This window comes from Piliocolobus tephrosceles, chromosome 1 (assembly GCF_002776525.5).
Source record: "Piliocolobus tephrosceles isolate RC106 chromosome 1, ASM277652v3, whole genome shotgun sequence".
NCBI lineage: Eukaryota > Metazoa > Chordata > Mammalia > Primates > Cercopithecidae > Piliocolobus > Piliocolobus tephrosceles.
This window is the reverse complement of record NC_045434.1, coordinates 146,872,006-146,898,593: the sequence shown is the minus strand read 5'-3', so window position 1 is coordinate 146,898,593 and position 26,588 is coordinate 146,872,006. Positions and strand designations below refer to the sequence as shown.

The 26,588-nt window shown below is 36.9% G+C and overlaps 1 protein-coding gene across 1 annotated transcript in view; it reads right to left on the bottom strand.

The window, feature by feature from the left end:
• Positions 1-26,588, bottom strand: part of SLC44A5 (solute carrier family 44 member 5) — a 95,641-nt gene that overhangs the window by 24,554 nt on the left and 44,499 nt on the right. The window contains exons 3-8 of the mRNA XM_023207172.1: positions 24,621-24,705; positions 13,947-14,072; positions 13,061-13,121; positions 9,550-9,673; positions 7,984-8,067; positions 4,940-5,052 (exon numbers count right to left, since the gene is read on the bottom strand). Coding sequence (XP_023062940.1) covers positions 4,940-5,052; positions 7,984-8,067; positions 9,550-9,673; positions 13,061-13,121; positions 13,947-14,072; positions 24,621-24,705 — 593 coding nt within the window. The remainder of the gene's footprint in view (positions 1-4,939; positions 5,053-7,983; positions 8,068-9,549; positions 9,674-13,060; positions 13,122-13,946; positions 14,073-24,620; positions 24,706-26,588) is intronic.

The window sequence follows — 26,588 nt, the reverse complement described above, 5'->3', positions numbered from 1 at the left end:
ATGCTTACTAATTTATTTTCTTTGTTCACTATCTTTTGTTACATCTCATATATTTCTGTGGAATCATTCTCCTTCTTCTCACTCTCTCTCATAGCTGCATTCAAACCATCAGGAAATACAGCTTTTATACAAATAAAAGCATGTATGGCCACCCTCAAGAGTTTCCCTCATTTGGCATATACATTTCTGCAATCATCTCCTTACTGGTCTCATTGCTTCTACTCTTGCCTCACCACAGTCTATTCTCAACACAGGGACTAGAGCAATCATTATATCTCATCTCTCTGCTACCCAAAGCCCTACATTGCCTCCCTGTTTCATTCAGAGTAAAAGCCTAGGTTTTATAATAATCTGTAAGGCTAGTCCCCTTCATAAATTTTAAGACCTCTTCTCCCACTATTTTTTCCTTTACTCAGTATACCCATCCACACCAGGCTCCCAGCCATTTCTTCAACACATTCTTATCTTATAGGGCCTTTGCTCTAGCTGCACCCACTGTCTGGAACTTTTCCTTCATCTTGACTGTCTAACTCCATTGCTTCCAAGTGTTTTCTTATTTTCCCCAAAAAACCCCTCCTACTAATACCGCCATTTTCACTCCTTGCCCTACCATGCACTCTCAATCTCCCCTTACCTGCTCTACCTTTTCTTTTTTCCATAGCAATAACTACCTTCTAATACATATATTACTTAGGCTATGAGCATCATGAGAGTAAGAACCTTTGTTCCTTTACTGTTGTACATCAAGAGTCTAAAATAGTGTCTGTACACAGCAGCTGTTCAATTGATATTTGTTGAATAAACAGAATAATGTATGACTAGATATGGATTTATCTTCCTTTACTCTCCTTAGTCTAATGAGGGCTTCCTATATCTATGGATCCATGGCTTCATCAGTTCTGGCAAATTCTCAGCCAAGAGCTTTCAAATATGGTTGATATATGTTAGGTGGTTCTCAACCTATTTTCTATTTCTTTGAACCGCACAATCATATTTTTGTCCCCTTGTCACATTCTGCTATATTTTTGATAATTACTTCAGATTCATATTTCAGTTCATTAATTCTCTATTTTGCTGTTTAGCTTATCAATTTGTTTTTAATCTAACATTTTTATTTTGAAAAGTTCTATATGGCTCATCTTCATGTATGCCTGGACATTTTTGTTGATTTTTATTTTTGTTGTCCAAGCTTTGAATAAATGATACTCCATGTCCATGAATGAATGAATTCACTTTTGTTTTTCTCTGAGACAGAGTCTCGCTCTGTCACCCAGGCTGGAGTGCAGCGGCACAATCTCAGCTCACTGCAACCTCCACCTCCTGAGTTCAAGCGATTCTCGTGCCTCAGCCTCCCAAGTAGCTGGGACTACAGGTGTGTGCCACCATGCCCAGCTAATTTTTGTATTTTTTTAGTAGAGACGGGGTTTCACCATGTTGGCCAAGATGGCCTCGATCTCTTGACCTCATGATCCACCTGCCTCAACTTCCCACAGTGCTGGGATTACAGGTGTGAGCCACTGTGTCTGGCTGTGATTCTATCTTCAATTCTTTAAACATTCCATGCATGGTTATTTCATGTTCTATATCTTTCTTTCTTTCTTTTTTCTTTTGAGACAGAGTCTTATTCTGTTGCCCAGGCTGAAGTGCAGTGGCATGATCTTGGTTCACTGCAACCTCCCCCTCCCAGGTTCAAGCAATTCTTCCACCTCAGTCTCCCAAGTAGCTGGGACTACAGGTGTGCACCACCATGCCCGACTAATTTTTGTATTTTTAGTAGAGACAGGTTTTCACCATGTTAGCCAGGCTGGTCTCCCACTCCTCACCTCAAGTGATTGGCCCCCTCGGCCTCCCACAGTGCTGGGATTATAGGAGTGAGCCACCACACCTGGCTACATGTTCTGTATCTATTAATTCCCATATCTGAATTCTTGGAGACCTCAATCTCATGTTTATAGTATCCACTGATTTTCACACAGAACTGTTTTCTTGCAGGTCAGGTAGTCTCAGACTTTGTTGATCTGAATCTGTGAAAACCTGGTGACCATAATTGAGGAAACTTTCATCTAGAGGAGATTTACATTTGTTTATTTTGGCAGTCAAAGGGTACTTACAAACTGGGGTCACTTTAGACATTTCTAGGATCCCAGGCTTACTCCAGGAGTTTCAGGTGTGATCCCCTGTTCTGCTGCCAACTCAGGTCTAAGTCTCCTGATCCCAGCACTGCTATGGGTTACCCAGTGTTTCACCTGTGCTTCCTGCTTGGTTCCCCACTTTGATTTTAGCTCATGAGTTATTTTTTTCTTTTGGAGGAGATTTCCTTTATTTCCTAAAGTTTATCAAAACAATGTATTATATAAAACGATACAGTGCAATACTCTTTTTAATGTCACGATTTCATAGCAAGAAGGCGCTTCAGACAATTTAGTTTCCTCCTACTAGTGAATGTGAAAGTCTAGACAATATTTTCCAATTTCTCTTTCTTTGCTTTCTCTCTCTTGTCCTAGATTTTTAAAAATTATGATCTCTGGGCTTCAAGTCCTCTTTCCTCAATAATATTCCTGAATAACAACAATATCAGCAACAACAAAAATAGACACTATTTATTGAACACTTACTATATGCTAGCAAAATCTAAGTACTTTATTATTTTGTTTAGTAGTCACAGATTCCTGTTATATGATTGAAAAACCTTTGAATTAAAGAAACTGTATGCTTGCAGAGGATCATACAGTTCATATGTGATGAATGTGGGATTGTGCCTTTTTCATACCTTAAATACATGCTCATAACCAAAGTGTTTTATGTCTTCTCCTGTATACCTCTTAACCTGTTCTGGCCAATGAGAATTGTTCCATTGCTGTTCATAAACATCTGCCTACAAGCAGTCTGGCTTTTTCTCTGCTCAGTATGACACATCCACATTGTTATTTGCTCTAGTAAATGGGCTGCTGTCAGTAGGAAATTTCAGTAGAAAAAATTGGTTTCTCATGATATGTAGAAAGTCAGTTGTCCAGGATAGTAGCAGAGGTCAGTTACATATAGTCTTATTTTCTGACACTCCTCAACCTAACTGGACATTTCCTCACTCAATAAATACCATCAAGCTTACTGCCCACACCATTAATTTTTGGGTTAGTACTATCTAGGGAGTCAATAGGGAGCGGAAATTGGTTGTTTTACCTGCACTTTTTATATGTTGACCATCTTTCTCCTTTTTGCCATTGTCAAAATTGCACTACAGCCAATCTCAGATTTTTCTTGCTGCTTAAGACATCAGTTAAGTCAATAGCAGACTTTACTGCCCTTTCCTTCCTGATGACAATACAAGAGTGATTGAATCACAAGCCCAGACTCTCCAGTGGCAAAGAGCAGAGATTGTTTTAAGCTCCAAGCAGGAACACAAAAACAAGACATTTAAACAACTTTTTTTTTTTTTGCAGTTTCTGATTAGAGGATGGAAGTTCTTGTGTTCCTCAACCAGACTGATCCGCCTCTTATTTGTTACCTGGCTATGTTCAACAAGAAGCCCAGGTGGGATTCAAGAGGAGCTGTACAGCAGGAGCAGATAGGGAACACCTGAGAAGACCAAATGATTTACTAAAAACTCATTGGAGATAATGAGGAGGGTAATAACAATAACCCAACGCATACTGATTGTCCGCTGTGTTCCAGGTACTGCTCTGAGAGCTTTATATTCATTGTCTCATTTAATCCTTAAGATCCTCTGAGATGACGATACCATTATTGTGCTGATGTTATAGATGAGAATACAGGGTCTTTTAACCACCAACAGACTTCCCAAGTTACCCAGTTGTATGTTATGGAGCTGGATTAGAACACAGGCTAACTACACAACCTGCAGATTCAACTGCATTCTTATATGCGTATAGCTCTTCTTCATTGAATGACAGAAATAAGAGATTGTTATTTTTGATGTTTACTACCATAAAACTGTTGTCAGTCCAAATGGTGCCATATGGGAAATCATTCTGTTAAATAGAAACATCTCAAACAGTCATATAATACATAGACTCATACCTTTTTTAGAAGAGTGAAAGGAAGCTGCCACAGGTGGTATATACTGTTTCACGTGAGCACTATATATAGAGCTCACATTATACCTGATATGTATTGTTTTGGGGAGATCAAGTTTGTGATTAGATTTCAACCTTGATTTTAAAAATTGTGTCTGTATAAATTTGTGAGGTATACATGTAATTGTGTTATATGGATATACTGCATAGTGGCTTTTAGTGTATTCATCACCTGAATGGCATGCCTTGTATCCATTAAATAATTTTTCATTATCCACCCCCTTCCAGTCCTCAACCCTTCCACGTTCCCATTGTCTATTACTCCACACTCTACGTCCATGTGTACTCATTATTTATCTCCCGCACATCATTTAGCTCCCACAGACAGTACTGTCATTCTCCATACAACAGTGTAATTCAGAATACTTGCCTCTAGAGGGCGATGCTTCATTGTGGAGTACCAATTATTAACCGATGTGACAGAACCTGGATTAAATGTACCAAGTTGAAAGAGAAAAATAGATCACACTTCTGTAACTTTGCAGACCTGGCCTTTGATCGGATAGAAACGTTAAAGAAATAAAAGAAGTTGTCTGAAATGTTTTTCATTAATCTAAAAGGATTTCTTTTTACCTCCTTCTTAGTATCTGTGAGGCAGGAGACCAAAGGCTGGTAGGAAAAAGAGTAAAACGTTCTGACAGCATTTTTTTCCCCAAAGATATCAGGAAGAAAAAGTTAGAGACAATATATGCAAAATGAAATATATTTTCTAAGTTTAAAGCTTTCTTGAGGGTAAAGAATAATTAGATCCACTGAAAACAAATGCTTTCTGGTAATTGATAACAGCAATTGAAAATAAAAGGATTACTCTGATATTTGACAATTTGAAGAGGCGCGATACCTACCATAACCGATAATTCCAATCACACCAATCATGAAGACCCAAAAGAGGCATCCAGCTATGAACCTCAGAAGTATCAAAAATATCCAACTAAGGACCATGGCAATCGTCAGGCCACTAGAAAAAACCCACAACAAACACAGTGGTCAAGTGTGCTAAACATAACATATTACAAACATCAAGACAAAACTTTTTTTCTATTCAAAATTATTCTCAAATTCTTTTATTTTACCTGGCTATAGAAATATTAATAATGTTAAAAAGCATAAACAATGATTTCCATTAAGACTTTCATATGAAAGAACAGGACCATCAGAGACTTTATACAGAACTCATCTTTGTGTACCTGGGTAAACTGAAGTCTAGTATCAGTCATTGTTCAAGGAAAAATACAATTTCTCCAGCCTACAATTTTGATCTATCGGCGACAGTTGCCATGTCTTATTTTTTCCCTTCCTACCTACCTACTAGGTCATAAATTGTAAAATATATTCATGATGAATTTGTTCTGTTCCATTTACTTAGTGACTGGTATAATATGGCTATCTAGAAGTAAGAGAATCATTTTGGGGCAGAAAGATAAGAAAAATAACTGGCCATCCCCGGAGCCTATGATGCTGTAGTCATTATCACTATGGTCTAATTATCTCTAGGAGTTTGTGATGCCTTACATCATGCAGACATCTATTCCAGGTCCCCAGTGATCTGTGGGCCCTTATTTGGAATCGTGATAAGGCTTCTGTGTCTCCAGGGAGATGTGACTTTATCAAGCAATTAGCAGCATGACTATTTTCTGTCAGTTTTAATTTCTTCTTAGAGCTTAACTGAACTACTAGAGAAGCTTCTTTTCCTCCCATATACCCAGGTTAAGGTCACATTGGAGTCTTCTGATGTAATTTCCTCAAAGAGAACTCATTAAGATCAGAAAGTTGGCTGACTCTTCTATTAAGAATTGATATGTCTGGTGCTATCTGTAAGTTTCCAAACATAGCAATAGACAGAGCATGGTACATTTATTAGGTTATTGTCTCAAGTGTTATCTTTTTATTATAAAAAATCTCAATAATTACTGTCACTGGATAGATGACAACACAGTATTGAAGTATCAAGGTCTTGCAAAGCCTGTGCTTTTAACTTTAGAAGTCATTCCCTCTTAAAATCATGGATACTTTAATGCTTAAACATTCAATATGGTTGAAAGATTATTCCATGGCATAGCCCAAAGGAAGTATTCAGAAATGTCAGAGGAAACAAAACAAAAAATAAAGCTGTTTATTCTATGTGTTTTAAATTTGTACACAAAAATTGTAACCAAATACACAAGATGCAAGCATATCAACACTTTAGATTTATATTTATAAAATAAGAAAGAGCAGAAGAATTGAAAATAAAGGGAGATGTTCATGTTTTACTCTTATGAGTAGTGCCTGGGTAGAGAAGGTTTCAGTGTGTGTTTTGGGGGTGAGGTAGGCAAGATAATCTATTATAATGTACACTTGTTCAGGTAGGCATGAAAAAGCCAAATGAAGAAGCAGCATGTAAATTATCTAGTGACATTTGGGTCTGACAATAGGGGAATCAATTTAAATACTGTCAAGAATAGACTGCAATCTCTGCTGGAGATAGAGCCTAGCATACTAAAATTAATTACTGTAATCGTTTAAGACAAAGCATCAAAATGAGTAAAGTCTCATAATACGATCTAATTTTACAGCTCTAAACACCACACACTAGTATCTCACACAAAATACAACTTAGACTTTATTATGCATCATATAGATACATGCATCTATCTTGCTCCACTAATGTTTTTCTTACTGTTTCCTGAACCACATTTTTTTTGTGCGTCTACTATACGTTCAAGGACTCATATAGAAGTTAGGAATACAAAGATGAGTTAGACATAGTTACCATTGTAAGTTCATACTTTATCAGAGGGAAAGGGCCAGGTAAATAAAACACAGAATGGTAGGTGCTATATGGAAGATGAGTATGTGTATTTATAGGTGTGTAAACACACACATGTACACACAATGATGGATAAGAGGAACACATAGGAAGAAGTAAGTAATTACATCTGGGGAAGATAATAAAGGTTATAAATGATACTAAAGCTGATTTTTAAAAATGAGGTGCAGTTGCCCAGGACTCAATACCAGGAAAGGAAACAGAATGTGCAAATTTACGGGATTTGATAGTCTAGGGATAGGCACGTTATTTGATATATTTAGATTATAGTGTTAACCAAGAAACATGGGTGGAGATGAATCTGAGAAACTAAGTTGGGCTAGGTTTTAAAGGGCCTTAGAAGTAACTGAAAAAGTTTTAATTTTAGTCTTTGACCATTAGGGAACCATGGAAGCTTTTAAGCACTAGAGGGTGACAAAAGAGTGAGACAGTAATGACAGTCTTAAATGGATCACACATTTACCCATTCCAGTGCAGTGACTACATTTCCTTAACTTTTCTAGGAATGCAACTCTTATGTCTGAAAATGTTACATCTCCCCCTCCTTGTGGTCTGTACATCTATATTTATGTATCACATATGTAGCTATGTAGCTTCCCATAACTACAATGACTTCTGGTTATGATGAATACCAATCATTATGTGAAAGGGATGTGTTAAAAATAGGAACTACCCTTTTGAAGTCAAGGGAGGGACAAATTAGAAAAAAGAATCTGAGAAACCATCCTACATCCACAGCAGCATGTGATGAGAAGCACACAAATATTACAGATACGGAAGTCCTGCAGATATTGCTCCATGTGACTTGAAGTACATGCTCATCAGTGCTTTTATTAGTACTTTAGTGAATACAATTAAAATTTACATTATGCTGACACTGGGCATATTACCAAATATATTTTCCCTGTCTCACCTCATCTGAAAAATAAAATGGCAGGAACTGACATCTGAGTGAAATTTGTTATGCCACCAATACATTTCTTTTATTCATGAATAAAAATAGAAAATTTGAAGAAAGAGTTCTACAAAGATAAAATCGGAATGGGACTGCAGAAGAAACATCTATGTGTTTTCACTTACATGAGAATCCAATACCAAGTTGTTGCATAGTCTTCAAATACTTTCAATCCAAGTGACTTTGCATCAAGAAGTTTATTGATACCACTGCATTGAAAGAAGGAAAAAAAAATCAATTATTTTTTGATGACCACTAAACAGAAATGTTCTTTTTATGATAAAAGGGATTCTACAAGGAGCTGTTGAAAGCAGTTTTCAGAAACCATCTATCAGTAGTGACTCTTTTCCTAGCCACAATAAAACATAAAATGTCACTTCAGTAAACCTGCAAAGGTAGCTATAGCTGCACTCAGAGAGAACATGGTTTTCAAGAATGGTGAACAAATCCTTTTCCACTGTGTGCAACATTCCCTCAATATTGCAGAAATCTCACTGTAAGAAATGAACTTAAATGATAAGATTAGCTTTTAACTTGAAAAACCCATAGTCAAGAATGAACATCATCCTTAATTCCCCTTCCTAATCCTGACAGTAGGGCATGATGGAACACATACTAGAAATTTCACAATCATCAGTGTCCAATTTGATGAATTATCAAAGTGAACACATTTATGTAACTACAACATTGTCAACCCCTTCTTCATGTGCCCCAATTGCAACACCTCTTCCTTCCTCAAAGTAACCAATATTCTGACTTTTGTGATAATAATTTCCTAAGTTTTCTTTTTCATTTTACTAATTATATATGCATCACAGGGAGATACATTTAACTCTGCTTGTTTTTGACTTTTATATCAATGGAATCATATTTGTATTATTATTTTGAGATTTCTTTTACACCGATTTATATTTCTGAAAATCGTGCATGCTGCTGTTGTATTCTAAATCTGCAGGAACTAACTATACTAATTATACTGCTAAAGTCTTTTAAGATAAATTTTTAGAATATCTTTATTTTTTATCTATAATTCAACAACTGAGCAAAGCAGTGATATGCTGTATAGATTTATGTTTTTGCACATATGTGTATGCGTGCACACAGGGAAATATATTTTCCAGTAACATGGAGCGCTATGTGTGTAGAGCTGAGGGATGTGGGGAATTTACTGCATTATACTTAGTATGTAGAAATTTGATACGCCACCAATACATTTCTTTATGTCACACTTCTATACCTGTTGATAATGAAAGATTTAACCATTTTGAAAAGCATCATTATTCTTTCTTTCTTTTCTTTTCTTTTCTTTTTTTTTTTAATCCCAGCTAGTCAGGAGACTGGGGACGGAGAATTGCTTGAACCCAGAAGGTGGAGGTTGCAGTGAGCCAAGATATGGACCCACTGGTCTCCAGCCTAGCAGACAGAAAAAAGCATCATTATTCTTTCTAAATGATTCTGGGTTATCCCTTACATGCTCTTCTTAATGAATATGTATCAAGCTCTTTAATTCACAGTAACATGTATATTTCATATATACATATATTTATGTATATGTATATTTATTTATATATATATTTCATATATATATATATATTGACTTTTTACTATAACCCTTAACCTGATAGGAGCTTTAGTCTTGAGTGCAATAACAAAATGCATCAAACTGAAAATTAGAATGTAAACACACATACTTCGCAGCATCCCTGAGTTCTATAACACTTCTTGTCCCTCCATTTCCATCTTGAAACACCATCTTACTTCCTATTGTTAAAGTGCCATTTCTGGTAGAGAAGTCAGGGAAACATCTCTGGAGAACTGTAAAAATAAATTAAAATTATCATAATCATTTTTCTACTTCTCTCATGATGTCCTCCCTTTCTTAAGCTTTCTGTTGTATATAATCAAATTCTTGCTAGGCATGCAAATTTCTCAATATAGATAGCTCATTGCCTGTTACTTGATGATATGACTTTCTAATGGTCCTAAGACTAGAAAGCAAATATGATCACACTCTGAAACTACATTCTAAACTTGATTATTTTACACATGGTATATTCATCAAGTAGTCATAAATAAAATGCACATCAAAGATTTTAAAAGAGTAATGATGCATATAATTCATGGCAGCACATTTTAGTAGAAAGGCCACATTAACTTGTATGACTGGATGAGTTTAGTTTTACTATTAAAAATATATATTAGGAACTACTTGAGTAAAACTTTGAAAATTGGGGATCAGCGAATAATACCTTGGGAAATAAGAACCAACTCAAACTTTAGGCTACTAAAACAACTAAATTTTTGTTTGTGAATTCTTAACAATTTGTCTCCCAGCTTTTTCATTTACAACAGTTTTTTAGTGGAGTTGAAAATGGAAATTCTGAAGCTATCAAAAGAGGCCTACACTTTGTAGACTAGTATGATTTCTAAGAAAAGTAAAACCACTATTCAATCTTCTATGTTCTTATTTTGATTAGAGTCTTTGCCTCTTTACAAATTTATTTCTAAAAATATTTTAAAACCCCAATTTTAAAGGAAGAAGTAAGGAAAATCAGAAATGGATCATTTTCATATATTTTTTCTTCTAAGAAGCATCACTGATTTGCATAGGTTCATATGTAGTTTAAACCTGAAAATATTAAAGCAGTTGAGCTGGGGAAAGAAGAAACAGATCTCTTTAAAGCCTTTCCCGACTTCCCTGGCTTAAAAGGAATTTTCTTGTCTGCTCACCTCTAGCTTCTGCTGCACTTAGGACATGGCTAATTCCTTTACCTGCCCCACCTTTCTATTTCTCTTCCCTTCCTTTCTGTGGCAAATTTGACACAGTAGCCTTTACCAGCTGCTTCTATGCCCTCAGTTTAATCATAGTTTTGGCCCCACCACTTCGTGGAAATTATCCCCCCAGTGATCCCAGTGACCTCTGAATTGTCAAAACCTCCATATATGTTATAGTCTTCATCCTGCTTAGACCTGTTACCTAGCACAGGGCTTGGCACACAGTAGAAATAAGTCAATATTTGCTGAGGAATGAGTTAACTTTTTCGAACCTTTGACATGGTAGATACTTCTTGGCATATCGAAACTCTTTTTTCTTGGCTTACATGGTCAGGTTCTCTCTGCTGTCCTCCCATATTTCTGTGCACTCTTTCCTTTTCTACTTCTTAAATACAAGTGTTCCTATCTAGAGGTTCCCTTGACCTTGTTTCATGTATTTTTTTTCTGGATAATCTCATCCAATCTGTTAGTTTTCATTACTAAATATGTTCATTACATATTTGGAAAGTGGATAAAATATTTAAAAAATATAGAACTATACATAGTCCTTCCACCTACAGTGAACTATATTAACATTTTGGGGAATTTCTTTCCAGTATTTCTTCTACAATAAATATTTTTTGAGCGTCAAAATCATACAGGACATGCAGTGTTTTCCCTTCTTTGTTTTAATCTTGCTTATTTCCTTTTATGAACTCTTTAATGAACAAATTTTATTATCTGCATACTATTCCATTGAGTGCTATTTAATCTTATATTAGGAGGAACACAAGTTGATTGCAACATTTAATGTCTTTCTCACTAGACTATGAGGGACTACGCCTTATTCATTTTTGTATCCCCAGTGTACACTTTATCTTGTGTGACTTAGCCAAACTGTACTTGTAAGGGCAGGGACTATGTCTTATACTTTTATAACTACTAAATCTTTTGTTACTAATGATTTATTTTTATCCTTTTGCATAAAAATTTATAACATTGATTTTGGGTGTGGACATTTGTTGCTGAGAGCTTCCTGGTAAGTGCTGTTGCCATGGGACCTACATCTTTGCTTCAAGGTCTTTTATGACCCAGCGAAGAGTGATGGAAGTGTGTAAGACATGTTTGGTGGTAGCTACTTCAGTGGGTATTTGACTGTCTACTCAAACTAATGACTAATGCCCTTACTCTATTTTAAGAGAAATATATACATTGTAGGAAAGTGAATAAATAGAAAAAAGAAAGAAGAGAGAAATTTCCCACGGTTTTGCCAGTCCCAAAACGACTACTTAATGTTTTGGTATATTTCTTTCCAATCTTTTTCTTTGAAGAGGTTTTTTTGTTGTTGTTTATTTGTTTGTCTTAATTTATACATGTTTATCATTATAAGGCTTGTAACAGTTTGAATTTTATTTAACATTATAACGTATACATGCATGTTATTCCAATAGTTATATTTAATAATTATAAAATATTTCATTTAGTGAATACATTATAATTTAAGTATTCTCTTGGTCTTGGATAGTAGAGTATTTCATTCTTTTTTCTTTTTTTTTTTTGACACTTTAAATGTGATGGGCAATTTAATGTAAAGCTTTTTTTGTAATTAGGATTATATCCATAAGAAAGAAAACTCAGTGATTATTTTGTTTTGTTCGTTTCCTTTTTATTTTTTTAGAGACAGTGTTTCACTCTGTTGCCAAAGGTGTGTACAGTGGTACAATCATAGCTAACTACAGACTTCAACTCCTGGGCTCAAGTGATTCTCCCGCCTTGACCTCCCAAGTAGCTGGGACTACAAGTGCACATTGTCGTGTCTCACTAATTTATTTTTAAAATTTTTGTAGAGACAAGGTTTCACTATGTTGCTGAGGTTGGTCTCAAACTCAAGCAATCCTCCCACTGTGGCCTCCCAAAGTGCTGGGATTACAGGCATGAGTCCCTATGCCTGGCCTCATTTTGTCCAGAGTATTACTTTAAATACAGTTTATAATTTTAAAGAAATAAAATATTGACTAATTCCAAATATATATAAATGTTTCAAGTGATGAAAACAAGTATATGTCCTCCCCCTACTCCTCAGGCAATTTCTGAACAAAGTTTCCAGCTAAAATCAGGAGTGGGTGTATATGAGCGTATCTGTGTGTGTATTTACACATGCTTCCAAAGCACCAAATGATCAATCTGACTGAGCTTGCAACTTTCAATCTTTTTCTTGTATGTTTATGAAGGAAAATTCAAAAAATCACAGAATTCCAGAGAAAATGTACTTGGCTGGAGCCAAGAGATGAGTTCTACTTTTGACTTTCCTGCTAATCAACTCTGGGACTTTAGGCCAGTCAGAGGACCATTCTTGGCCTCAATCTCATCAATTGTGAAATATGGGAACTTAATTAAGTAGCATTTTGGTAGATTCTGTGTTTCTAAGGTAAAATAATTGCCACTTACAAGGTTTGCTTGGAAAAATCGCTGTTGGACAGTCATCATCCAGTAAAAGTTGTGTGAGAGACTAAAATAGAAGGAAGAATGTTAACAGTTCAAAGGCTATATGATGATTATACTCAATCTAAATATGTCCTTTAAAAAATTAAACTCCATAATAATCTCTTTATTCCAAATTACTTCTACTAGTAATATTAATTGTAAGATTATCACACACACACAATCTTGCTTGACATTCTTAACTGTCCTAACTGTAATTCAATTGAACCAACAATAATAAAACCAGATCATCTGAAAACAAGGCACACCTTTGGAGATGTGTATCTTTGTCTTAGCCATATCCTGAGTCTCTAATTTCTTTCCTTATTTTTTTTTTTTTCTGGAAAAACAACATCTTCTCTAATTTAGAAACCATTCATATTATTTAACATTGTGATGATTTAGAATTATCTTACATTTCTCAAACCTAGGTAAGGGTTGGGGTTTTTTAAATGAGTTGTTATCACACTGGGCTTGGAAATAAATTTCTACTTGTTACTAAGTTGCTATGGGGCTTCATCACCACATTAACGAAATGGTGACTGCAAAAAATATTAACTCCTAGTTCTAGAGTAAAAGTCTATCCAAGTTGAGAATGTGTTGGTGTCAGGGAATAGTAGAAGCTAATTAACCAGACATAACAGTCTTTCATGACACCCCAAATCTACAAAATGATGTGCTATAAATGGTGTGTGTGCACACTCAGTACACATGCGTTTGTGTTTTAATGAAATTCTGTCTAACCATTTCCTAGAAGATTTGGGAGCTTGTTCAGTAACAAATTCTCACGTTACACTTGAGATTGAAAAAAAAAGTTAAATTCTTCTCTAGCTTTAAGCCTAAACACACGTACCTTCACAGGCTTAGCAGTGGTCTTACAGAACTGACGGTAGTCTTCCCAGTGGCTTTTGTCTTTTGTGTACAAAAGTTGCATTTCCACATAGGTTAAAAATTTTTCTGGGCACTTGGAGACACAGATCTGTGAATGAACAAAGTGATTAGAACTGAACTGGGTTGAACAAACCCAGAAACTGCCTATAAAGCTAGACTTCTAAATTGTCCACTATAACAAAAAGCAATGCACTGCTTTCCAGCTAAGAAACCTAAATCAATTTTCTTGCTCTCTCTCTCTTTTTCTTTCCTTTAAATTTTTTTTTAGAGACCGTGGCATGATCATGGCTCACTGCAGCCTCAATCTTCCTGGGCTCAAGTGTTCTCCCACTTCAGTCCTTTGAGTAGCTGAGACTACAGGTAAACACCACCATAACCAGCTAATTTTTGTATTTTTTGTAGAGTCGGGGTTTTGCCATGTTCCCCAGGCTGGTCTCAAACTCCTGAGCTCAAATGATCCACCCATCTCAGCCTCCCAAAGTGCTAGGATTACAGGTGTAAGCCACTGCACCTGGTCTAAATCAATTTTCTAGTCTTATTGTAAAAAATGAAATTTCATGTACTAGTTACCAATCTCTATTCTTTGCTCTTTGATATTGATGTTATGTTAAAACAAGATACCATACGGTGATAGACTTATTTTTAACTTTTGATTTTGAGATAATTGTAAATCAACATGTAATTGTGAGGAATAATAGGGATTTCACATACCTTTCACTCTGTTTCCCTCAGTGGTAAGAACTTGCATAACCATAACACAATATCATAAGCAGGAAATTAATATTGTTACTGCTATAGTTTGGATATTTGTCCCTACATACCTCATGTTGAAATTTGATCCCCAGTGTTGGAGATAGGGCCTAATGGGAGGTGTCTGAGTTCATAGATGCAGCAGCACCCTGTTCTTATAGTTCAGGGAGGAATCTGCCCTATTCATTAGGAGTTCATGAGGGCAGATCCTCCCTGTTCTTGTGATGATGAGTAGCTTCTTAATCTATTAATTCTCTCAAGAGCTGGTTGTTAGAAGGAGCCTGGCACCTCCCTCATCCTCTCTCTTGCTTCCTCACTAACCATGTAATTTCTGCACATGCCAGCTCCTCTTTGTCTTTTAGTACGAGTGGAAAGCAGAAAGCTGAAGCCCTCAACAGAGGCAAATGCTGGCTCCATGTTTCTTGTACAGTCTGCAGAACCATAAGCCAAACAAACCTCTTTTCTTTACACATTACCCAGTCTCAGGTATTCCTTTTGCAGCAACACTAAGCAGAGTAAGACATTTAGAAGCCACTAACCTTACTCAGAGTTCACCAGTTTCATATTCACTTGTTTGTGTGTGCCTATGTCTGTGTGTAGTTCTATGCCATTTTATCAGACATGTGGTTGTGTGACCACTACCACAGGACAGAGATGGACTTTTAATAAAATACTTTATGATTTTAAAGTGTAATTTAAGATTAATCTTGTCTGTGTAGTACATGCATATTCAGGGTTAAAAATCTTCCTTCCTTTCCTAAATAGGAATAAAATGATGATTTAAAATTCTCTGAATATTGAACACTTATGCCACTAATAGTTACTAGTGTCTGTGAATTCTCAAACGCAATTCTCCAAATGTAACTGGAGTTTTAGCACCATATGAAACAAATCAAGGCTATCTGACACAATCAATCATCATTATGGTCTTTTACCAATAACATCTAGATGTGGGCAGAGAGGTCATCTTTGCAATTTTTTTACATTAATAAACTTTGGGGGCCTATCAGTGCCAAGCCAGATCACCGTGCTAGTTCACAAAACCACAGTAGAGTGACGGAAATCCAATCAGTAACTCCACAGAGGGAAGGCAGAATCAGAGGAGATACACTCTATTGGTTTTGCTTTTTTTTTACAATAAAAAACAAAGGTCAGATGAAGCCATGTGAACTGCAGCTAACCCTTTCAAGTCTCTCCATCACCTTCAGTTCCTCCTTCTGAAATCTTTCTCAGCCCTGACTTGCTCCATCTCCCTACTCTGGTATTTATTCTCATTGGCCAACCTGTAGCTCAACCCATTGGCAGTTAGGTAAAAACAATGCTGCTTAGCTGACATCTCCTTTCCATCTTTTGGGTTATGTACCTGCTGTACACAAAGCCATTTGGTGTGGACCCTACAACTAAGTTAGCAGGAGAATAATGAAATGCATATGCCTCAAATCTCACAGTTAATATTTTCTTGAAGCTACAGCAGTTCAATTCCTTCTAGAAATTTTGGCAGGGCAAACAACTTATCTCCACATCCACACCTGCACATGTATTTCCTTTTTCTTAGTCTCTCATCCACACATGTGCGTGCACACACACAATGACATATGCATATTCATGTACCTTTAGAGAAAATACTAGTGACTTCATAGGTATATTTCTTTTTTTATATACTTTAAGTTCTAGGGTACATGTGCACAACATGCAGGTTTGTTACATGTGTATACCTGTGCCATGTTGGTGTGCTGCACCCATTAACTCGTCATTTACATTAGGTATGTCTCCTAATGCTATCCTTCTCCCTTCCTCTGACCCCATGACAGGCTCTGGTGTGTGGTGTTTCCCACCCTGTGTCCAAGTGTTCTCATTGTTCAATTCCCACCTATGAGTGGGAACATGTGGTGTTTGGTTTCCTATCCTTGCGATAGTTTGCTCAGAATAATGGTTTCCAGCTTCATCCATGTCGCTACAAGGGACATGAACTCATCCTTTTTTATGGCTGTATAGTATTCCATGGTGTATATGTGCCACATTTACTTAATCCAGTCTATCATTGATGGACATTTGGGTTGGTTCCAAGTTTTGCTATTGTGAATAGTGCCACAATAAACATATGTGTGCATGTGTCTTTATAGCAGCATGATTTACAATCTTTTGGGTATATACCCAGTAATGGGATGGCTGGGTCAAATGGTATTACTAGTTCTAGACCCTTGAGGAATCACCACACTGTCTTCCACAATGGTTGAACTAGTTTACAGTCCCACCAATAGTGTAAAGGTGTTCCTATTTCTCCACATCCTCTCCATCACCTGTTGTTTCCTGACTTTTTAATGATTGCCATTCTAATTGGTGTGAGATGGTATCTCATTGTGGTTTTTGATTTTCATTTCTCTGATGGCCAGTGATGATGAGCATTTTCTCATGTGTCTGTTGGTTGCATAAATGTCTTCTTTTGAGAAGTGTCTGTTCATATCATTCGCCCACTTTTTGATGGGGTTGTTTGATTTTTTTCTTGTAAATTTGTTTAAGTTCTTTGCAGATTCTGGATATTAGCCCTTTGTCAGATGGGTAGATTGCAAAAATGTTCTCCCTTTCTGTAGGTTGCCTGTTCACTCTGATGGTAGTTTCTTTTGCTGTGCAGAAGCTCTTTAGTTTGACTAGATTCCATTTCTCATTTTTGACTTTTGTTGCCATTGCTTTTGGTGTTTTTGACATGAAGTCCTTGCCCATGCATATGTCCTGAATGATATTGCATAGGTTTTCTTCTAGGGTTTTCATGGTTTTAGGTCTAACATTTAAGTCTTTAATCCATCTTGAATTAATTTTTGTATAATGTGTAAGGAAGGGATCCAGTTTCAGCTTTCTACATATGACTAGCCAGTTTTCCCAGCACCATTTATTAAATAGGGAATCCTTTTCCCATTTCTTGTTTCTGTCAGGTTTGTCAAAGATCAGATGGTTGTAGATGTGTGGTATTATTTCTGAGGGCTCTATTCTGTCCCATTGGTCTATATCTCTGTTTTAATAGCAGTACCATGCTGTTTTGGTTACTGTAGCCTTGTAGTATAGTTTGAATTCAGGTGGTGTGATGCCTCCAGTTTTGTTCTTTTTCCTTAGGATTGTCTTGGCAATGCAGGCTCTTTCTTGGTTCCATATGAACTTCATAGTAGTTTTTTCCAATTCTGTGAAGAAAGTAATTGGTAGTTTGATGGGGATGGCATTGAATCTATAAATTACCTTGGGCAGTATGGCCATTTTCATGATATTGATTCTTCCTATCCATGAGCATGGAATGTTCTTCCATTTGTTTGTGCCCTCTTGTATTTCGTTGAGCAGTGATTGTAGTTCTCCTTGAAGAGGTCCTTCACATTCCTTGTAAGTTGGATTCCTAGGTATTTTATTCTCTTTGAAGGAATTGTAAATGGGAGTTCACTCATGATTTGGCTCTCTGTTTGTGTGTTATTGGTGTATAGGAATGCTTGTGATTCTTGCACATTGATTTGTTTCCTGAGACTTTGCTGAAGTTACTTATCAGCTTAAGGAGATTTTGGGCTGAGACGATGGGGTTTTCTAAATATACAATCATGTCATCTGCAAACAGGGACAATTTGATTTCCTCTTTTCCTAATTGAATACCCTTTCATAGGTATATTTCTAAGAAAGCTGAAGAACAATTTAAGTACATTCACAGCATGCAACACATCCACATATTTTAGAAGAAGGTTAAGATGATTATCAATGCAAATGTCAAAAGTTCACTCTGATTGGAGCCAAGCTGAATAAACCTTTAACATATTAGGAGACACTTTACAGACATTTAGACTTCGACAATTGACTGATATAACATTGAAAGACAACTGAACTACTTCTATTGAATACACTTAAATGGATTTAGAAAAGTGAGTACTGAAAGCACTAATGCTTTCACAGGCTTTAAATGATGCTAGGTACTTCTGAATTGAGACCACGATGATTCTGTATTTACAAAGCATACACACAAACAATGTATACTACACATAGAAAAGTACTGTGTTTGCAACACATAAAAGAAAGTAATTAAAATGGTAAAACGTGGTTTGTTAAGGAGAATCACATCAGATCTCATTCTAGACACAAATGAGCTGTTAAAAAACAACACAACTGCACTTTACTTTCTCCCTCTATCAGACCAATTTGTTCACCTCAAATAGGGTGCTGATTAGTAGTAATCAACATATAATTAGTCAAAATGAAGGTCACATTGAGGTTGGATGTTCTAATTGATCACAGTCTGTCCTTTAAGTACTTGTGACACATGTCTGGACCATGCTGGCAGTTAACAAAAACATAGTGCATAAAAATATGGCTCAGATCAGTATATGCACCACTGACTGGAAGACTAAATGCAAGTCTGCATTATTAGCAGCTAATAATGACTCGGCTAATAATGAGCTAATTCTGACTCAGTTCTGATTCTCTGTGCACCACAAAGGGCACTTTGCATCAAGTTCGGTATTACTATTTTTATCTTTAATTCGGATAGGCTTAACACTCAATTACAAATTGGAATTTGGTGGCTGGGAGAGTGAATTACATTGAAGGTTAAAACACTACATTTGTTATGAAGAAAAGATGATCTAGTAACTCATTTATGAAACAACAAAAAAGCATAATATGCAAGTATATTTTGTTTTATCATGGGAATGATAGATTTGTAGATTATAGTGGAAAAATTCTTAACTAGAATTAGGAAGATATTCATTCTTTCATTCGTTCAGTCATTTGTTTATTCATTTAATAAATATTTACTGATCCCCCATTCTGTGCCTATTCCAGGCACTGAGGACAGAAGTAGTAGTGAACAACACATAAAAAGCCTTGCTCTCAAGCAATTTGTCTTCCAGTAGGGGGAGACAGGTAACAAATAATAAATAAGTAAAATGTTTGTCATAAGATGGTAATAAACGCTAGTAGTAAGTAAGATGGTATAAGATGATAAATAAATAAGGCTGTAAAGGAGGCTACACAGAGAGAAAGGAGTGGCTGGGTGGGATTCTAATTTTAAAGAGGTAGTCAAAGAAGCCTCACTAAGAAGGTAACATTTGCAGAAATTCTTGAACAGGATGAATGATCAAGACATACAGTCATCTGGAGAAATAATTCTCTACGTAGGAAGAACAGCAAAGTCTAAGTCTCTGAGGCAGGAGAGTTCCTGAATCCTTTCAAGTATTAATACAACAAATGGCCAGTATGACCCAAGTGCAATGAGCAAAGGGAGTAGAATAGGATATGTGGTCAGAGAGTGGGTCAGACAGTGAAGGATCTTATAGGCCATTGTTAGGACTTTGGCTTTTTGTATAAGTAACTTGGGGAGCTATTGGGGCATTTAAGCAAAGAAGAGACATAATCAGACTTATATTTAATAGGACCACACTGGCTACTGGGTGGAAAAGAGACTGCAAAGGGTAAGGGAGCAAGGACAGAAACAGGAAGATCAGTCAGGAGATCCTTGAACTAATCTAAAAAAGAGATGATGGCTCCTTGAACTAGAGAAGAGGTGGTAAGAAATAGTTTGGCTCAGGGTACATTTTGGAGTACATTAAGGAGAGCTCAAACATGGGTATGAGAGAGAGGGAAATCAAGGACAAGGTAGAAGTCAAGGGATTTGGAGCTGGCATTAATTGAGACAGGGAAGACGTTGGGGTGGGGAACAATTTTAGGGATAAAGTCAGAGATTAGGAATTCAGTTGTGGACATGTTAAATTTGAGATGTCAACCAAATATCCATGTAGAAATATTGCACGGGTGGTTGGATAGAAAGGTCTGGAGCTCAGGGAGCAGATTTATTTGGAGATGTAAATTTGAGGGGTCAGCAAGTAGATGGTATTAAACCTATGAGACTAGGTGAGATCATCAAAGAAGTAAATACAGACTTAGAAAAGGACTAAGCTTCTTGTGGGAGGGAAATGCAGTGTTTAAAAGATGTTGGAAAGATTAATATAATTCATCAAAGGAGATTGATAGGGAGTAGCCAGAGAGTTGGGAAGAAATATAGAAGAATGTTGTGCCCTGGAAACCAGGTGAAAAAGGTATTTTAAGGAGGAGGGATTGATTAAATACTATTGTTAGATCAAGTAAATGTGGATTTAATACTAACCATTAGCTTAATAATGTTGAGGTCGATGATACTGTTTAGGAGAAACTGAAGTAGGGATAAAAGCTTCAATGAGAGTGAGAGGAAAGGATTTAGATAGATAAATGTGGACTATTCTTTTGAGAAGTTTTGGAAAAAAAAAAAAAAAAAAAAAAAAAAAAAAAAAAGAGGCACAGAGATATGGACCAGTAGCTGGAGGGGGATGTGGGATCAAGGGGATAATTCTTCGGTGGCTCAAGCCTGTAATCCTAGCACTTTGGGAGGCCGAGACGGGCGGATCACGAGGTCAGGAGTTCGAGACCATCCTGGCTAACACGGTGAAACCCCGTCTCTACTAAAAAATACAAAAAGTTAGCCGGGTGAGGTGGCTGGCGCCTGTAGTCCCAGCTACTCGGGAGGCTGAGGCAGGAGAATGGCGTAAACCCGGGAGGCGGAGCTTGCAGTGAGCTGAGATCTGGCCACTGCACTCCAGCCTGGGCGACAGAGCGAGACTCCCTCTCAAAAAAAAAAAAAAAAAAAAGATGAAAGAAATAACGTAGTGAACAAACCAGATAAAAATTCTTGCCCTTAAGCAATTTGTTTTCTACTAGGGGGAGACAGGAAACAAATAACAAATGAGCAAAATGTTTGCTTTAAGATGGTAATAAGTGGTAATGAATAAGATGGTATAAGATGGTAAATAAATAAGGATAGAAAAGATACTAGAGACAGAGAGGAATGGCTGGGTGGGAGTATAGTTTTGAGTAAGTAGTCGAGGAAGCCTCACTAAGAAGGTAACATTTGCGGAAATACTTGAAGAGGATTAATGATCAAGCCATATACTTTGTATATTGATGGAGACAATTTAGTAGAGAAGGAAAAACTGATAATAAAAAAACAACATTTCTGAAGTGATGTGCTTAATTATGCCAGAGGATGAGATTTAATGCACAAATGGATGGGCTGGTCTTAGAAGCACAGCCAGTTCACCCAAGGGGAACTAGAGGGAAGGCAGAATGAGTATATGACATAGATGAAGATAGGTAGGCAAATGGATGTCAGAGAGGGAGATTTTAAAAGTTGTCTTCTGAATGCTTCTACTTGCTCAGTGAGACAGGAAACAAAGTCAGAGGCTGGAATGGAGATTGGGAAAGAGATCTTGGAGGTTCCAGGTGAGAAGAAAAGGTGTGAAATTGTTTTCTAAGGCAGTAAGCTGTAGAATGGACAAGGGTCTGTAGAACAGTTGAGACAGCATTAATGGCCCACTTGAAGTTAGGTCCTGAATTTAAATGACTGTTGTATGTTTTTCTCCAAGAACACACAGCTGCCTGGATTCAGGCATGGAGTAGACTGAAAGCTATCTTTATAGTCAGGTTTTGCCAGGGACTTACAACTAAGTGAAAGGGGACAATGGAATTAAGAATGTGTATATGGGAGTGATTTCACTGAGAGACTGTGGAATCTAAGTCAGGTAAGGTGGGAGATGCAAATATGAGGGAGCTGAGCGATACTTTGGATGGGTTAAGATCAGTGGTTTGCAGGTCCCAGTAAGGTAAAAGAATTATTGGAGTTGCAATGTCAGAGGAATTGAGATGATCAGAGAAATTGAGATTACAAAGGGTAGCAATTATTAATACTGGAAAGGTCAAGGGTTTGCCCTGGGGGAACTGGGTAGAAGTGGTCACAGAACTAAGATACCAATATCCCAAGTGGGCTTTAGTCTCAGCAGAAGTAAGATTTCAAAAGTCTTTGAGGGAGATTAGGAAGCAAAGAAATAAAGCAGATTTACAAACTAATCCTAGGGATCAGCTTTGGGTATAGTTACCGGCACATGGAACCAAGAAGAAGCAAAAAATCAGAAGTCTACTAAGTTTTCAAGGTAACTGTAATGCTAAAAAAAATCATGAGGTAGCCTTAAGAAGCCTTTCACTGTTAAAATAATATTTGTGATATGAAACTCACACACCTGGAAGTGAGCTTCAAAGCAATATGGGCCTCAAGACAGTATACTTCCCAGTACTCAGCAATGGTGTGGCCTGGAGGCTACAGGACAGAAAATCACCTCCCAGGTGGCCAAGCAAAGGGCTATAGGAAGGAATGGACAGGGAATATTCTTCTCAGAGAACACAATCCAGGTGGAAAAAAAGACTGCTCTCCATTGCCACAATTCAGAAACTGCTGTGTATTTATCACTCCTTCTTTTCTAAATGGGAGTTTATAATTCTAATTTTTCTGTCTTTGTTACCTATTGTACACGTAGTGTCAAGACTTGATAAATAGAACGATACATCATCTGTAGATTCTGGACTTTGAGTTAAAGGCAGTGCTACATGGGACTCTGGGTTCTCCTTTGGGAAGAAGAAGAGTGTTCTGGAGGCCAGAGAGGTAGACTATAGAAGACACACTTAAGTATTCATTGAGGTTCGTGTCTCTTGCTCCATTTGTTCCATGGTATAGAAAAGGCAGCTCAGCTCATAGCTACATTGCTCAATTCCTTCCTCCTTGAATCTGGGTGTGACCTTTTTTTTTTTTTTTTTTTTTTTTTTTGTGGGATTAGAAACATTTACATTTCTTTTTTAAAAACTTTTATTTTAAGTTCAGAGGTACATGTGCAGGTTTGTTACATAGGTAAATTTGTGTCATGGAGTTTTGTTGAACAGATTATTTTATAACCAGGTATTAAGCTTAGTATCCATTAGTTATTTTTCCTGACCTTCTTTCTCCTCCCACCCTTCATCTTCTGATAGTCTCCCATGTCTGTTGTTCCCCTCTTTGTGTCCATATGTTCTCATCATTTAGCTCTCACTTATAAGTGAGAATGTGTGGCATTTGGTTTTCTGTTCCTGTTTTAGTTTTCGAAGGATAATGACCTCCAGCTCCATCCATGTCTTTGCAAGGGATGTGACCTTGCTCTTTTTTAATGGCTGCATAGTATTCCATGGTGTATATGTACCACATTTTCTTTATCCAATCTATCATTGATGGACATTTCGGTTGATTCCATGTCTTTGCTATTGTGAATAGTGCTGCAGTGAACACACACGTGCATACATCTTTTTAGTAGGATGATTTATATTTCCTTGGGTATATACCCAGTAATGGGATTGCTGGGTCAAATGTATTTCTGTCTTTAGGTCTTTGAGGGATGTGACCGCTTATAACCAGTTTGTGTCTGTGGCATATGAGTGGAAATGCAATGTGTGAAACTTTTTATCCAAGGCTTTTAAGAGCAGGAGTGTTTTATTCATCCTTCCTGTGTCCTTTTCATTGCTGGATGCAGATGATGGGGAGGATTTAAGGAATAGCAGAGCCACCCTTAAGTGCTTAAACCACCCTTAAGATGGAAGGAGCCTAGAGGAGAGTACCTACTGACCACAAACACCTGCCTTGTACTGTTATGTGGTCAAAAATTAAATGTTATTGTGTGAAGTCACTGAAAAACTTGGATTCATTAGTTATAGTAACTAGCTTTACTTTTCCTAATACAATGTTGATCTTGATAAAAACTCCATTTCTCTAGGCTGCAAATGTTTATAAAAGTAAGTGGTTGGACAAGACAATCAATGAGCTTCCTAAGTGATCCTAAAATGATTAATTTCTGCTCAGTTTTGATTGTATATAAACAAATATAAGCTCACACTTATGTCTTCCCATCTTCTAGAAATTCATAATTAACGCCCCGCCCATGCACACACACAGAGAACTCAAATGGAATATCTGAATTATTTTATCCAAGAATGTTCAGAATGGCTGACACCACCAGTGAGGCACCTTTTGCCTTACCTGTGTGGTAGGGCACTGTAGGTTTAGCAACACGGAGGGACTGGTACAGCGTAACAAGTTAAAGTAAAACAAAATGGTCTTGTTCCTGTTAAGAAAGAAAACACAATCTTTTTAGTGACCATGGAAATGTTCCACATCATCAGACCCTGAAGACTTTTGATAAATAACCTTTAAAAATTGGCTTCATTATCTATAGACAGCTGAAATATATTCCCCCTCACCCTTAAGTACCTAACCTTTAAAATGTCTTTTTTTCTAATAGTAAAAAGTTGAAATAATCAAACTATCCATCAACAGGAGATTAGTTAAATAGATTTGTAAACCCATAAAGTAGAACATTACATTGCCATTGAAAATAATGCTAAAGAACAAATCTAATGGATGGTAAAATTTACAATACATCAATTTCAGGAAGCAGGTTACTAAAGAATATTAACATATGATTTGATTTTAATTTATAAAAACAGGTATAACATGAAGAAACAAATTATTACATCTGAATGTTGGGATTATATTGCTTAGTTAATTTTTGTGCTTTTACGGATTTCCCAAAATAAATATACATTACTTCGGTAATCTGAAAAAACATAAATGAATTAAATGATACTTTCTCTTTGCTGAAAATTATAGCCAGTGGCAGAGTAATGAAGCAGGTTGATATTCATTATCATTAGTTTTGAGTGGTGTATTATTCTACCATTTAGCAAGCCATGGTTCTCTTTTGAATCTCAATTTTCTCATCAGTAAAATGAAGATAATACTATTCCTACCTACTTCACAGAGGTGTTGGGAGGGCCTAAGATAATGAATAGTGGACTTAAGACAAGTGGTTGCCCAACTTCAGCAGGCACAAGTAAAACCTGAAGTGTTTGTTCAAAATTTTGATTCTTGACTCTTTCCCAACCCTCAAGAGTCCAAATTCTAGATATGGGACCCAGGAATTAGTATGTTTTCCCCTAAGTTCCCCAGTGGATTCAGATACAGTGTTCTGTAAACCATATCTTAAGAAACACAGCCCTAAATATTCAGGAAAAATGTTTCCTCTTTGTCAACTCCCCAGTAAATTAATGTGACTACATGCATAGCACAAAATGTAACGGGCTGTTCAGCAATACTTTTCTTACCAACTCAAAATCAGTAAGTAGGATCCAAATCTAAGGATAAAGAAAGTCTTCCACAAGAGACTGGGGCTAGATCTTTTAATCACTTCTACCTGGTTCCTACTCCTCTCTACATAAGCCAATATTGTGGGGAGTGAGGTGGATCAGAGACAGTGGAGTTGGCAGGATACAACAAATGATTGCAGTTAATAGAACTTTCCCTACCATCCTCACTGAGGAGAGGACGAGTTGTTTCTTCCAAATTCCAAGTTATAGAGGGTTCTAAGAGAATCTGTCATAGAGAGTGAAGGTGCAGTAAGAGGGGTAGACCAACATCTCATTTTCTAATTGAACACCTCTTATGTGGCAGACCTGCTAGTCAGTCTTCCATGCCCATTTGAGCAGGGAGAAATGCGACCCAAAGAGACCACAAGAGAATTGAAAAAAAAGTCAATGAGGCAGAAAGAGGGCAGCAGTAAAACAGCCCATCATAGTAGGATATGGAATCAATAAATGGGCTTCAGCCTCCCTGGTGGTACCTCACCTGACATTAAGAGATTGTGGAGGTGAATCACCAGGGATGGAGCTAAAAGGGTCTGGAGGAGGGCAAACCAAAGCTGATCACTTATATCAAAGAACTATTCAGTGAGGACTGCCCCAGAAAACGTCCACCTGCACCCCATGAGAGAGCCAGCCCTTGGATGCCTGCCCTAGTGAGTGTTGATGGCTGGTCAGTTATGTCCTAGCCACAGTGACAAAAACAACAGCAAAGCAAGTCCACAGAAACATTCTAGTTCTTTTTTCTTTAGTAAGAAAGGGCAGTAGCTAGGAAAGTAAAACACATCCCTTTTCTTCTTCCACCCCTCAC